Genomic DNA, 13,819 nt, shown 5'->3' on the forward strand with positions numbered 1-13,819 from the left:
CTAGGGGAGACCAGAGTTGAGCTTCCTGATATTTCTAAGATAGAAACAAGCTTGTCAGGCCTTCATTAAACATCATGAGCATAAAGAGGGTAAAAGATCAATTTTAAAAAATCCTTCACAGGTCACCTTTAATAAACTGAGGTCATCTCCAGACCTGATTTCAAGTCATTGGCTACCACTTCAGAAGCACATTAGGAGACTTACTGTGGATAAGACATGGACCACCGCCTGAGGCAGGCATTCCCCCTGTCCACGATGCAGGGATGCGGCCTTTTGGCAAATGGAAGGAGGGGGGAGTGGCCAACGTTCTAAAATTGGCCAACGTTCTAAAAAATGTGAGAATTCCAGACCAAGAGATTTACTCCCTGGTGTGTTACTTTTGATGGAATAAAAGCAAGTCTAAGCTGTTAACATGATCCTATCACCATAGAATAATAAAAAAGTCAGCCCTAGTTCAGGGGTTTGAGTACAGAGGCTTTGGCCTACTGGGTCCCCCCGCAAACTAAACAAAGCATTTTGAAATTGAAACTGAGTGGCTATGCAAAACAAATTTAATCAAAATTTATCAAAGTCCCTTTTTCAGCCTGAGACTGTCAGTTACAGTCCCTTACTCTGTCAAGCAATCCTTCTTAGTGGGGAAGAAAGGGTTAGTTCTGTTGATTTTTGAGATGACCACTGTGAATAGTGGTTATTTTTCCTGCTTTTGACAAAACAGACAGACACAAAACAAGAGATAGTCTAGTGAAGGTGGGAAAATAGGGCTATACAAAGTGGCTGGTCAGTCATGGATGGTAAGCTGCCATGACAACAGTTGCTCTGAACCCTGCTTGATGTCCCCAGTCTGGGATGCCATTTGGCTGGCCTGACCGGGTTCCTCTCCTTCACTGGTCCTTGCCAGGCTGGGCAGACTCATCCCATTGTGCCATTGCTGTGCAGTATAGGTGGTCTCAGGATCAGGTGAAAAGCCAAGAGAGAGGACCAGAGGAAATTGGGGGATAGAAAGGAACACGAGGGATGGGAAGACAGAGCAGGGTTTCACATGTATGAGGCTGGGGTCTTTCATGATCCAGTGGTGATGGTCAAGCATCCTCACTGGTGTGATGATGGTCTGGGCATCCCAAAGAGGCTCACCAATGAAGGACAGAGTCTCTGGAGCGAGGCAGAGGCCTGGCAGCCTTTCTGCAGGGAATCCGTCATGAATCTGTTCTTCCATTTCCTTGAAGGCAAAAGAAGACAAACACATGCAAAAGGGGAGCAGCAAAGACAGAAAATGCAGCTTTTATCTGGCGCTGACTCTAACTTACAACCTCATTGCTGGAGAAACACAGGCACAACACATGGTCTGGTCAGACACGCCAAGACCTGCCAAACTTGTACCAGCACTGGGCTGCTTAGGGCATTGTTTTTAGCTGCCTGTCTAGTCACAGGCTCACAGCGGTGTTGCAAAAGGTGCAGTCTTGGCCAGCTAAGCCAGGTGTTCATTAAACAAAAGGCAAAAAGAGAGTTAGGGGAAAGAGAAGAAATAAAGTGGGGAAGGAAAATGACACATGAGGAAGGAGGTGGAAGCAGGAAAACCAAGGCTCACATTCTAGGTGTTCAGGATTTAGCTGATGCTGGTGGAGGTGGCACTATAATCTAGGTCCCTCTCTCTGGCCCAGTCTGGTCAGGAAAATGAAGGCCCAACAGTGTCATTGGTGGATCCTTGGGTCCCAGGAGATGGTTGGCGTGGCAATCATGATGGTAGAGCTCACTGGTTTTCTTCCCACCTGTCCTCCACATTTTGTTCCCCCCCCACAAATCTCTTTTTTAAAGACTCCAGAAAGGGACAATGGGTGGAATGGTCCCTGCCCTAATTTTGTTCACCAGTTAGGCCTAATTTCTGGCGTGCCATTTTGGGCCATTAATTTCCAGTTCCAGACTCTTGTTTCCTGGTGATGTTCTTAACACCATCCTTGGGTGGGATCAGCAGACATTTTTGTTCAGACTAATCTAGTCTGTCTTTTAACTTTTGGACCTTTTTCTAAACAATGTAATACAACAATGTGAGCTGGACTTTTGTTACCTTGGACAACTGAGAGCACAGGTCTGTGCATAATAACCCACTCAGTCTTTTTGAAGCAGCTACTCTGCAGCCACTAGCCAAAGTCCTTTTCCTAGCAGACAAGTCCCTCCTGGCAAGAGCATGTAAGGTAGTATGCATTTTTGTGTCATAAAAAAAGAGGGTTGTCCTTCATCTTTCATACAATCACATTATTTCTTTAAAACATAGGTGGTCACCAGCCTATGAACCAATGGGCAAGAATTGTGTCCTAGGTATCCAAACAGTTTGATCATATACACAGAATAAACCACTTTCACTAAACTCCAATTATTTTCTAAGGAAACTATGAGTTAAATATTCTGTACACTGTAAAGTACTGCACCGTGACTGTATCAAGTCACTGTACCAGGAAACTGACAAGTGTAACACTAATGACTGGTAAATTGGCACAAGATATACTCTGTTCCTGTTGCGATAGTGTAACTAATGGCCTCATTATTCAGTCCAGTTGTTGCGTGTATTTCAAAAACTTTGTTGGGATAAATCACTGACGTTATGGGCTAAATTTGAAAACTTTATTGTAGTTAATCCATTATGATCTATTTGTGAGTAATGCAGTTGCAGCATAAGGTTGTTTGTCACTGTGATGCTTCCTGGGGCTACCCAGGGTTGTGAGGCATGTGGTTACTCTTGCCCTTAGTATAAGGAAGCTGAATCTGTCAGCTCCCCAATTCCACTGTCCGCAGGCAACACAAGCATTCCCCGCTAGGCCTGGCAGCCCCACCGTCACTCTACAGGTTAGCAATTGGCACATTCCAACCCTCGATCCCTCCAAGCATCTCCCTGGAGTGTCCAACCCTTAGGGCTTGTCTATACTTACCGCGCTGGTTCGGCGGCAGGCAATCGAACTTCTGGGTTCGATTTATCGCGTCTTGTCTGGATGCGATAAATCGAACCCAGAAGTGCTCGCCGTCGACTCCGGTACTCCTGCTCGGCGCGAGGAGTATGCGGAGTCGACGGGGGAGCCTGCCTGCCACGTCTGGACCGTGGTAAGTTCGAACTAAGGTACGTCCACTTCAGCTACGTTATTCACGTAGCTGAAGTTGCATACCTTAGTTCAAATTGGGGGGTTAGTGTAGACCAAGCTTTTGACACTAGATCCACTTCTTCCAAAGAATCAATACACCACCGCTTACCAGTTCCAACTCAGATCTCTGCTCCGCTTAACACACAGCACTTAGATATGTTAATGGTGAAATAAAGTATATGATTATTTAACAAAGCACGGACATTCAAGTACTATAGCTGCAAGAAGTAGAAATATTGGAAAAAAATGGTTATATACAAAATAACACATTCTAGAGCCTAGACTTAATTAAGAAGATACTCTCATGTCTAATCTCATGCTCACCCCAAACCCTTACAGTGCTTTACAGCTAGACAGGCTGTGACCCTTCTTTCCTGAGACATGCATGTGGTCAGTTTGCCTCTTAGGAGAAGGCATGTCTTTTTGCACTCCAAGATATACCACGCCATCCTTTGTCTTTATTCATAAATGGGATACCCCTCTGCAGTTTGTTTCATCCTGTAGATTTCCTTTCTTGTAGATTTCACAGTGTCTCAGTTTGCACCTGGCTTAGGATGCAAATAGTCATACAATGTGAGGCATACAATACACAAGTGGTCAGACAGGGAGATAGGTGTCAGTTACCTGCTGACTGAAAAGAAATCTCAGAGGTATGTCAGCTCCTGATGACCTGTCTTATCTCCAAGACCTTAAGAGCAAAATTTGCAGTATAGATATATAACTCCTTAAATATTATCTATGCATACGTTTTGCAATGATTATGACGACCATTTGGCTATGGACTTTTGGTAGAGACCTCACATGCCACCCTTTGGTGAGCTATTACGCAGATATCTGACCCAGGGAATCCCTGTAAAACCCTATGCACCCCGCTGTATCTGCTGCTGGTTGGCATCAAGGGGTCCCTGGGTCAGTCACTAATAATCAAAACAATTACTTAATGCAGAGGCTCTCAAAGTGTGCTCCATTCACCACTGGTGGTCCCCGAAGAGCTGGCAAGTGCTACAGTGTTGACCCTGCCTCCTGCTCCCGCTGCTTTAACAGATGTCCAAGTTCTTCATTGCAAAGAAGAGCCTGGATGCATGTGAAAGCAGCTATTCACAAAGCGGAGACCACATTAGCAACCTCATTACATTAGGAGGAGGAGAAAAAGAAGCCGTGCAGACTTGGAGCCAACGGCTGAGCAAAGTAACCAAGACCCAGATCCTCAAAGGTATTTAAGCAACTAGCTCCCACTGAACGCAATGGGAGTTAGGTGCCTAAATACCTTTGAGGGTCTGGGCCTAAATTCTTTCCTGATGTTCTTTTTCCAATTACATTAGATGCCGTAAGGATTTTGTATAATTGTGAATGGGAAAGGAGGTTCTCCACAAACTACACATGTGTTTTATTAAGATGTGATCCTCATGAAGGAAAAGTGATCCCTTGCATTAATGTTTGTATGGTGCTTTGAAGTGGTGTTATAGCTAAAGTGCCAGCCAAACTCCTTTACCCCAAGGATTTTGACCTATACCAACTAATATCTTACTCTGCAGGTATACTTAATCCCAATCGGTGGGATTACTCATGGAATACAGTCCCATTCATTGTGAGTGTAGGTAGCAGAACCTGGCTTTACAAGTGGGGAGTTAGACACAGACAGTGCAGTGACTGAGTTAGCAAACAGACCAGTCATTATGCACTCAGCAGTATCTCAAACACAGCCTTGAACATTAGAATCTGTTTTACTGCAAGAGGGAGTGTTGATCGAGACACCAGGATTATCTCCTGCTCCTCAGAGGATCTTTGGTTTCCTCCTTTACAGGGATGGGGAGAAGGGGGCTGGGCTGTAACTTGTCATCAGAAGCAGCAGAAATTTAAGGAATACTTGTTTGTTTGGCTCATGGGTACAACAATGCATCTCTTTCCAGATCACACAATTTATTTATTTACGGCCAGATTCAGAGTACCTTCACTCATGTATTTTACTCTACAAGTGACCCCCAATGAGCTCAAGGTACTGGAGTAAGGTCATATACACCATGAGCAATCAGGATCTGAATACAACCTCACTCCACAAATGGTACCATTGGTCTCAGTGGAACCACTAGTGAGGCGTAAGGTATCATTCGACACAAGTAAAGATAAAGGACACCAAAATCTGGGCTTTATTGATTTCTAAAAATGCACCCTACATAATCTCACCAGCAACCACATCATAATTTATACTGAAACCATGAACATGTAGCTGACCAGTTATACTTTAAAAACTGCCTCTGTATCTGCTCAGAGTCTGAAAAATATAAACCAAACGTTAAAACAAACGCTTTCTGCTCCACAATTCTATCGCGTATCTGGCTAGAGTCTGTGGAACAGGCAGGCTTTGCACCGTGCCCTTAAGGCCATCATTTGAGCTATCAGCAGTGGAGGAAATTAATTCCAGAATTGAGAGCCCTCCACTAAAAACACCCTGCCAGCCATTCCCAGACATTTAAATCTAGGTCAAGCGGTGTAGTTGATTTCGGCTGCAACAGAAGATCATGAAGAGAGAGGTGACTTCTTGGGGAGATAGTCATGGGCAGAGTGTGTACCGCTGGCTCAAGGAGGCTAGTCCCCTACCCCGCCCCTTCCACCAGAGCCCAGAGCCCACCCCCCATGGCCACCGGCCCCTGCCCGAAGCTAGTGCCCCCAGCCCCGGAGCTCCAGGAGGGCAGGTGGTGCATGCAGCCCCAGCCCCATCCCAAGCTGGGGCCATGGCACAGGGGAACTAGGAAGAGCCAGAGCGGGAAGCAGGAGGGGGCCTGAGAGCAGAGCATGGGCAGGGCCACACCTGGCTGTTTGGGAAGGCACAGCCTTCCCCTACCTATGATACCTGCTGCCCATGGAGATAGGCATGTGCTTTATAAGTCACTAGCACCCTTTTCAATTGCACCTGGAAGTGAAGAGGAAGTCAAATACTAGAGGACAGATATTTCCCTGCAGCCAGTTATCAGCATTCCCATATTACGTGATTTGAGCTTCAGTCAGCTCACCCTCATTCAAGCCCCTATATCAAATGCCCTTGGAAATCAGGGCCACTACACCACCCAGTTTTATTGTTGTTGGTGGTGTTGGTGTAGGAGTAGAAGTAAAACTGACTGGTGTCCACATACTAATGAAACTGCAGCCCAAACTACCTCACTTCCCTCCTCCCCGCACCTTCCACCCAGCTGCCTCATATGTATGAGGAACAGGGGGGATAGAGAACACATTGGGAGGGAAGGTTCGCTCCCAGGTGCAGTATAGACCTGCCCAGCAGGTCAGTGAAGGATGGCATTAAAGTAGAACTTCACCCCAGTGAGGCAGTGTGGAAATAGGACATGATCATAGATGGGAACGCTAAGGATGTCTAGGGGACAGTGTGGCCATTGCAGGTAATAAAAATGACAAAGGGTCTTGGAGCGAATGGTATATTCTCAAAAATTACCATAGTTCACTTGGTTGTAACTCCTGGGGGCCTCTCAATAGGGATCCTGTAACATATGTTACATCCTGTATGTCCCAGAGATCTTTGTCTCTTTGGTACCTAAGTTACATGGGTAGGCCTAGACTGGGCACCCCTGACTCACACTGTTGAGCATTTACTCCCAGAAGTAGTCACCAGTGGGAGTGAGTGTTCACCAGTGCGAGGTAGGGTTGCACATTCTAGCCTGTGATGTTCGTGTCCCCTGTGCTGTGCAGTCTTTCAAGGAATCTGTCAGCCAACAGTATGCAGACTGCCCTGCAACAGACAGGTTTGGGTTCATCTTTGTCTCCAGGATAAATACTTTTTCAGAGAATCTCCATGGCTAGGAGATTGTGGAAGGTTAAAAGCCAGGTCACAGCTGAACTGATCTTTCCTCCAAAGCTACCTCCACTCACCCCATTCTCTGTCACTGGTGCCACTATCCTGCTGCTCAACCAGGCCTGGGCGCTGGGAGTCATCTTTCACTCCTCCCCCGTCTCCCCGCACAATTCCAGGCCATATCCAAACACCGCTGCTTCTTCCGCCATAGCATTTCTAAAATCTAACCCTTTCCTTCAGCCCACACAGCTCTTTCAGGCCATCATCTCCCATGTTGATTATGGCAACATTCCGGCTTCCTTCATATCAAGTATAAAGCTTTTTGTCATCACCTTAGGGGCCTGTCACAATTCTGCTCCTCCCTATTTGTCCACTCTTGCCTCTTATAACATCACCCCATGACCCTTTTTACTCCGTCAACGATGCCAGCCTTGAGCACCCATTCATTCGCTCTTCCCACAAAGCTCTTTCACATGAAATACCCTTCTTTAATTGAGCCATAAAACTACTCTCCCCGCCTTTTCTTCAAATCCCTTCCCAAGAGCAAGTTCTGCAGCACCTGTTGATGGCTACACTGAAGGACAGTTGAGGGAAGTCGATATTTATTTGTATAATTACAACAACAAAAAAAGAAAAAATGGAAATACTTTATAGGCAGAGCTAGTAGTGCTGCCTATAGTTAAGGTTTCCTGATAGTTTCTATTCTAAGATCCTGTTTTCAGTTGCCTATGTTTTTGCCAAACTTTAACAGTTTGGGATGAAATTTCACATACAAGGTGTCTGCATCAGGCTGAATTTTCTTGTCAAGTTTAAGCAAAAATGGTTCAGCCATTTGCTAAAACAAGATTAGGGACTAATATGTTGTTTTGTCCATGTTACAGTACATTTTTAAATCACTTCACTGAGAAGCCTCATGCTAGGTCATGGACATTCATTCAGCCTAAGAAATGCCCATCCCTCACATTAGGATATTGGGGGGAAATGTGGTCATAGTGTATAGGAACCAGGTATTACCCCTTTAAATTGTTTGTGAGGTCTCTGTATTCAGGAATTGGGTAGTATCTAATTCTTATACACTACAACAATGGCCACATTTTCAAAGCCTTTGAAAGTCCACTTTAAATTTGGGTATTGGGCCTCCCCTAATGAACAAGCTAATGGAAAGTCAGTGGGCTAGGGAGCGAAATGTAAAGGGTCACTGACTGAATGTATCAGACTTTCCTGGTTCAGACAACTCTTGTTCCTGTCACCTTGTGAGAGGCAAAGGGTCCCACTGATTTGAAAATAAAATGGTTGGTGATGAAGGGAAATAGGAATCCCCTCCCATGGACTCTAGGGTAATGTGAGAATTCCACCCACAGCTTAAAAATAGTTGAGCCCACATTCCCTTTTTTGCCCATATTCTCTGGTGACTGGGGCAAATGGGGGGCAGGACATCTCCTTCTACCTCCACTTTCAAGTAAAAATTAAAACAAAAAATCCAGTCCAAAACCAGGCCCAGATCCATCTGCTTGCCCACCAGGAGCTACAAGAGATTAAATGTATTCCTCCATCCCTATGGTTTAAGTAACCACCAACCTTTGCTGGGAGAATGGACAGGGTCAAGAGCTTTCTTTCTTCAGGGAGCTCTGAAACCTCCATACCCCTCCCTTTCCTCCCCTCTCCCCCCATTTCCCAGTGAGTAGCTTTCGGTCTGGGACTTTCCACCTCAAAATGGCTTTTCTCTGGTTATGGGGAAGACTCTGCACCATTTAAATCAGTGGGAATTTTGCCATTAGCTTCAGTGGGGGCTGGACTGGACCCTAAAATGGCATGCAGTGGATTTAGTCTCTGCCATCAACTGAGACTTGGGCAGCTTGGAAATCAGGCTCCAAGTATAGTGTGCTGGCCCAGGCCCATAGATGATGACAGATCACATTACAAACCACAGACAGTCTCTGTGCAAGAGTGAAAGAAGAAGCGCATTTAAGGACAGGGCCGGCTCTGGCTTTTTCGCCGCCCCAGGCTCTCCCCCCCCCCCCCGGGGCCCGGGGCCCGGGGGGGGCCCGGCCCCCCCCCCCCCCCCGGCAGCCAGAGCGCCGCGCCGCCGCCCCCCTCCAGGTGCCGCCCCAAGCACCAACTTGGGTGCCTGGTGCCTGGAGCCGGCCCTGTTTAAGGACATGGGACTTCTTCTTTATGACTGCAGAGCAGTAATTTCAAGGGAGCTTAGCTGAGAAATCACCGTGACTATCTTCTTTGTGCATATGACCCAAAATGTTTGGCATCCTTCTAAGGGCATGATCTACTGAGGACATAATATGCTCAGCATTAATGAAAGGCTCGTTTGCTCGTGATAGAGCCTAATGCTGTTATAGACTTTACAGCTTTTTAAACATTTGAATAGTATCTGTGCGAATGTGTCTGTCTCTGAAGGTGAAAATGGCATGGATGGAAAACAAACCCGTTTATAATACAATGCTACTGTCTTCAATATGAGGGGCAGACACGGGCAAAAAGTAACAGGAGTCGATCCAAGCTAGGAAAATGCAAACCAATATATCGGAGAAAGCAATAATCCAACATGCATGTGCTCAGTGGGACAGGGAAACCTGGAAGCTATAATTCTGAAAGAGACCTAGGGAGTGATAGGGAACAGCAAATTAGACATGAGTTTGCAGCATAATACATTGTGGCTTCAAAACAGTTCTGGACTGTATTTGCCAAGCATACCACTGCAGGCCAAGTAGATAATAGTATCTGTCTCCAAGGCTCTGATTCAAACTATGCCTGGTATTTTTGGTTTAAGGTTTAGGCACCACCTTCCAAAAGTATACTGACAAATTGGAGGGAGCTCAGAAAAGAACAACAAAAAGATAAGGGGCATGCAGGGACTGGAAGATTAACAGAGCTAATTATCTATCTCTTGGCTAATCAATAGCTAAAGGAGGATTGGATAACAGCCTACAACTATTTGAAGGGTGTGAAATCCAAGTTGCAAGAGTATTTATGTAGGGACATACTCTGAAATATAACTACGAGTAACAGAATGAGGTTAAGATAGGGAAAAGGTAGGCTGTGTATTAGGAAAAACTTCCTGCAGTATTGGTTTGTGGAATACCCTCCCCATGGATGTGCCGGAAACACAGTTGCTTGGCATTTTTAGAACTTGCCTTGATTAAAACACTAAATTCATAGATTTTTTTAAAGGCCAAAGTGGACCATTATGCTCACTTAGTCAGAGCTTTTGTAGAAAACAGGCTGTACAGCGTCACCAAGTAATTCCTGCATCAAGTCCATAACTTGGCTAGAGCATATTTTTTAGAAAGGCATCCTATCTTAACTTAAAGACGTCAAGTGACGGAGAATCCACCTCATCCCTTGTTAAATTGATCTAATAGTTAATGACCCTCCCTGTTTAAAGTTTGTGCTTTATTTCTAGTCTAAATTTAATCCAGTTTCAGCTTCTAGTTATTAGATCTCATTATGCCTTTTTTTCTGCTACATTAAGAATACTAAGAGATATATCATCAGGGATATTCCTGCAGTGGCAGGGGATGGCACGGAATGAGCTAGTTTTGTCTTTTCCATCTCTTACTTCTATGTCTCAATGAGCTATTCTGTGCACAAACACCTCACTGGAAAGTATAAATTCATTCTAGAAATAATGCAGTCACCGGGGGCTCTAATCTTCGGCGGTGCTGTAATAGCAATTGTCAATGCTCAGCACCATTCAGAATGAAGCCCCATGCTACTTTTTCTGCTGAGCAAATTATGGGCTCGATCCTGCAATTTACTACCGTGTGTAGCGCCACTGAAATGGACAATTGTTCTACTCATACGAGTAAGCGCTATGTTTGGTAGTACATTCAGTGACCATTGAAGTGGGGAGCGTATAAGAACTCAGACTGATAAATCTGCAGGATCTTCTGCTTTTAGTGCTGCCCTAATACAAAGCCAAACCTATCCATTTGTTTTGTAGGATAAAGGGCATTGCTTCCTCTGCAAAGCTAAGCATTACCTTACAAAGATATTTTCCAAAATAGACCCAGAGCAGCTCTGGAATTTCATTTGTCCCCTCTTATACTTTGGATATTGTATTTTGCTCGCAGTGGTTCTTGGCAGTCAGAATAAAAGAAACAAAACAAAACACTGCTTGTGTTCACTGCCTGTCCCCAATCAAATTTATTTCCCTCTGATTTTCAAGCAACGTGTTTTTCACACCAGCCAGCTGCCTTACTCATGGTAGCTTTAAAACCAGAATTGTGCTGGTTTGAATTTAAAGTGTAGCTTACAGAAGTTATTTTCTATTTTACATTGGTCAGCAACTAAAACTCCTTAGAAGCCAGACACTAGAACTCAGATGGTAACTTCTGTTTGTTATTGAGCACTGTACTGACCTTCATTGAGATTTTTGGAGTTTAGCAATTCAGTTTAAGTTTAAGTACTGTAATTCTCTCTGTCATGTGTGATCACTCAGAGATTGTACTAGCCATTGAATACTACTGCTTGGTGTAATTGCTTTCAAACCTTCTGCTGCCTGACTGAAAGCTACATCATATGATCCAACAGCACATGATTAGCAGTTTAATATAGTCTCTGGAACAAGGCATGCAAAAGAAGTTTTTAAAAACTGTGAGTACATGTCTCATTAGAGATGCTGCATCTGTTTTTAAGGATTTAAATAGTTTTAATATTGTGCATAAACCATCTTCTGTGGTGTGTGTAGTTTTGATAGTACAGTGCCAAATTCAGAGCTCAGATATGAGCTAGCTCATCTGTCTATGCCAAATACACAAGTATATAAAATCCCCTTATTCAAAAAGCATGCTAAGAATTTTCTTATTTCACTGGCCTCAGTAGATGTAATTCTAGAGTAAGTCAATAAACCTAAAATACAGGTCAGAAGTCAGAATGTAAGTAGAGCAGATAAAATTTTCTCTGAAGTTCCTTACTTGTAAAGGTAACTTCTTAATTCATTTGAATGAAAAAGGCCTTCCTTTGTGTTATAGTAGTATAAAAAATTCTGAGTTATAGTAGTAGTATTTAAGGTTCCTCTCTTATATAGACTAAATGAAAAATTGGTACTGACATGCTAAATATGCTGTTGAGACATATTTACATTTTGCACACTGAAACCCAATTAATGATTATAAAGAGAGACTGTGAAAATGAAAACTCATGATTTTAATTAGAAGCAAAATATAGGACAGCGCAAAAAAAAACTTTCTCAAAATATCTATTGCAATGATGTGGCCTTATTCTGTTTTAAAAATGGAAATAAAATAGGCATGACAGGATGTTGTTCCTTTTTTGTTCTTTTTTTCATGATGCAGAATAATTTACCAAATTTTGCTTTATATTACTGTAAAATGTCTAGGAAATATTAGTAAACCATTTATTGACAAGTGAGGTTATTCCTCAAATAGAAATAGTGATTTTTTTTTAAAAACGGTGTGAATAACTCTATTTGATTGCACTGGGGGGGGGAAGAGGGGAGGAACAGAAAGGAAAAAAATCAAAGAAGTTTGCTAAAATAACCCAACAATAGCTTTTCCTCGGTTAATAACTACAAAAATCACATTAACAATCCTGATGAGCCTTTTCTTCCTCCAGAAAACGCACAATGAGGAGACCATTTTCCCCAGTCCCACAAAAAAAACCCAACCCAAACCCCAAAACCTCTTATGATTGTCAGGCAGGGTGAGTGAGAACAATTTGAATGAGAGGGGGAAATCATAAAAGTGATGAGAGACTCTGTCAATGTGCCCCTGTCACAGTGTGCATGTACATGGCTGGGGAAGAAGATGAGCGAGACTAGACAGAACTTCCTTACCACTGAATCCCCAAGGGGAGGGCGTACCCTCCCTCCCCCACCCTTTGGGGAGCTCTGAAGTTTTGATCTAACCTGAGGTGTTCTCTCCTAGGTCTCCTCCATTGGTTTTAAAGCATCAGTAGTTCCCAGTTCAAGGCTTGTTGCTGTTTTGGGTTAATACTTTGTGCAATACTAGACAGATGTGGGAGCAAGGGAATTGGACCCCTCCCTCTGTCACGTCCCTTCCCCTCTGTACTAACCAGCAATATCCCAGAGCTGCAGCCGTACCACCGTCTCAGCATCCCAGTTGAGCACCTTCAAGGCAAAGTCCACCCCAATGGTGGCCCGGTAGTGAGGGGAGAAGTTCTGGTGGACGTAGCGCTTGATGATGCTGGTTTTGCCCACACCTAGGTCCCCAATCACCAGTAGCTTGTAGAGATGCTCTTTCTGACTAGGCTTCTGCATCTTCCCTGCTGCTGCTGCTCCCTGATTGCATGCTCTGCTGGTAGGATCCTGCCAGGCTCAGGGGGAGAGAGGGAGTGAGGAACCAAGGAGGGAAGAAGTGAAGGGAGGTGGAGGCTCTCTCCCCTATCACAGAAGCAGCAACGCCCAGATCCAGCAGCCAGCCGAGCTGGAGGATGAAAGAAACATGAGAGCAAATCAAGCAGGAAAAGTCTTCCAACAAAGTTTTTTTTTTTTTGCAGAGTCTAGTGTAAGGTGTCTGTGGGCTAAGTAATACCACAGGGACTAAAGGGTTTGCATGAAAGACAATGCAATAGACAGCCCTGGCCATGTTTCACTGCTTGTTGCACCGAGAGTCCCTCATGTGTGAATTAGATTTAAGGCAATTTTTAAGAACACTCATCCTTTAATAATGGATATTTTCCCCTCTGTGTGTTTCAACAAGCACGCAACATACCAGGCATTAAAAAAAAGAAGAAAAAGAAATTTCCTTTCAGATCATCACAGCTTGGCTAAGGCCTGGTATACACTTAAAAGTTTTACTGATATACCTATGGTTAGGGATGCAAGGTTTTTTTAGCATAATTGTTATACCAGTAAAAGCCTTCATGTGGATGAAGTTATTCCAGTACAAAG

General features: G+C 44.1%; 1 protein-coding gene across 1 annotated transcript in view; it reads right to left on the reverse strand.

Annotated features, from left to right (window-relative positions):
* RAB38 (RAB38, member RAS oncogene family) overlaps positions 1-13,186 on the reverse strand; it is a 30,257-nt gene extending 17,071 nt beyond the window's left edge. Inside the window, exon 1 of the mRNA XM_024215256.2 lies at positions 12,982-13,186. Coding sequence (XP_024071024.1) covers positions 12,982-13,186 — 205 coding nt within the window. The remainder of the gene's footprint in view (positions 1-12,981) is intronic.
* Positions 13,187-13,819: the final 633 nt, after the last annotated feature.

This window comes from Terrapene carolina, unplaced genomic scaffold (assembly GCF_002925995.2).
Source record: "Terrapene carolina triunguis isolate 2854851 unplaced genomic scaffold, T_m_triunguis-2.0 Scaffold97, whole genome shotgun sequence".
Taxonomy (NCBI): Eukaryota; Metazoa; Chordata; order Testudines; family Emydidae; genus Terrapene; species Terrapene triunguis.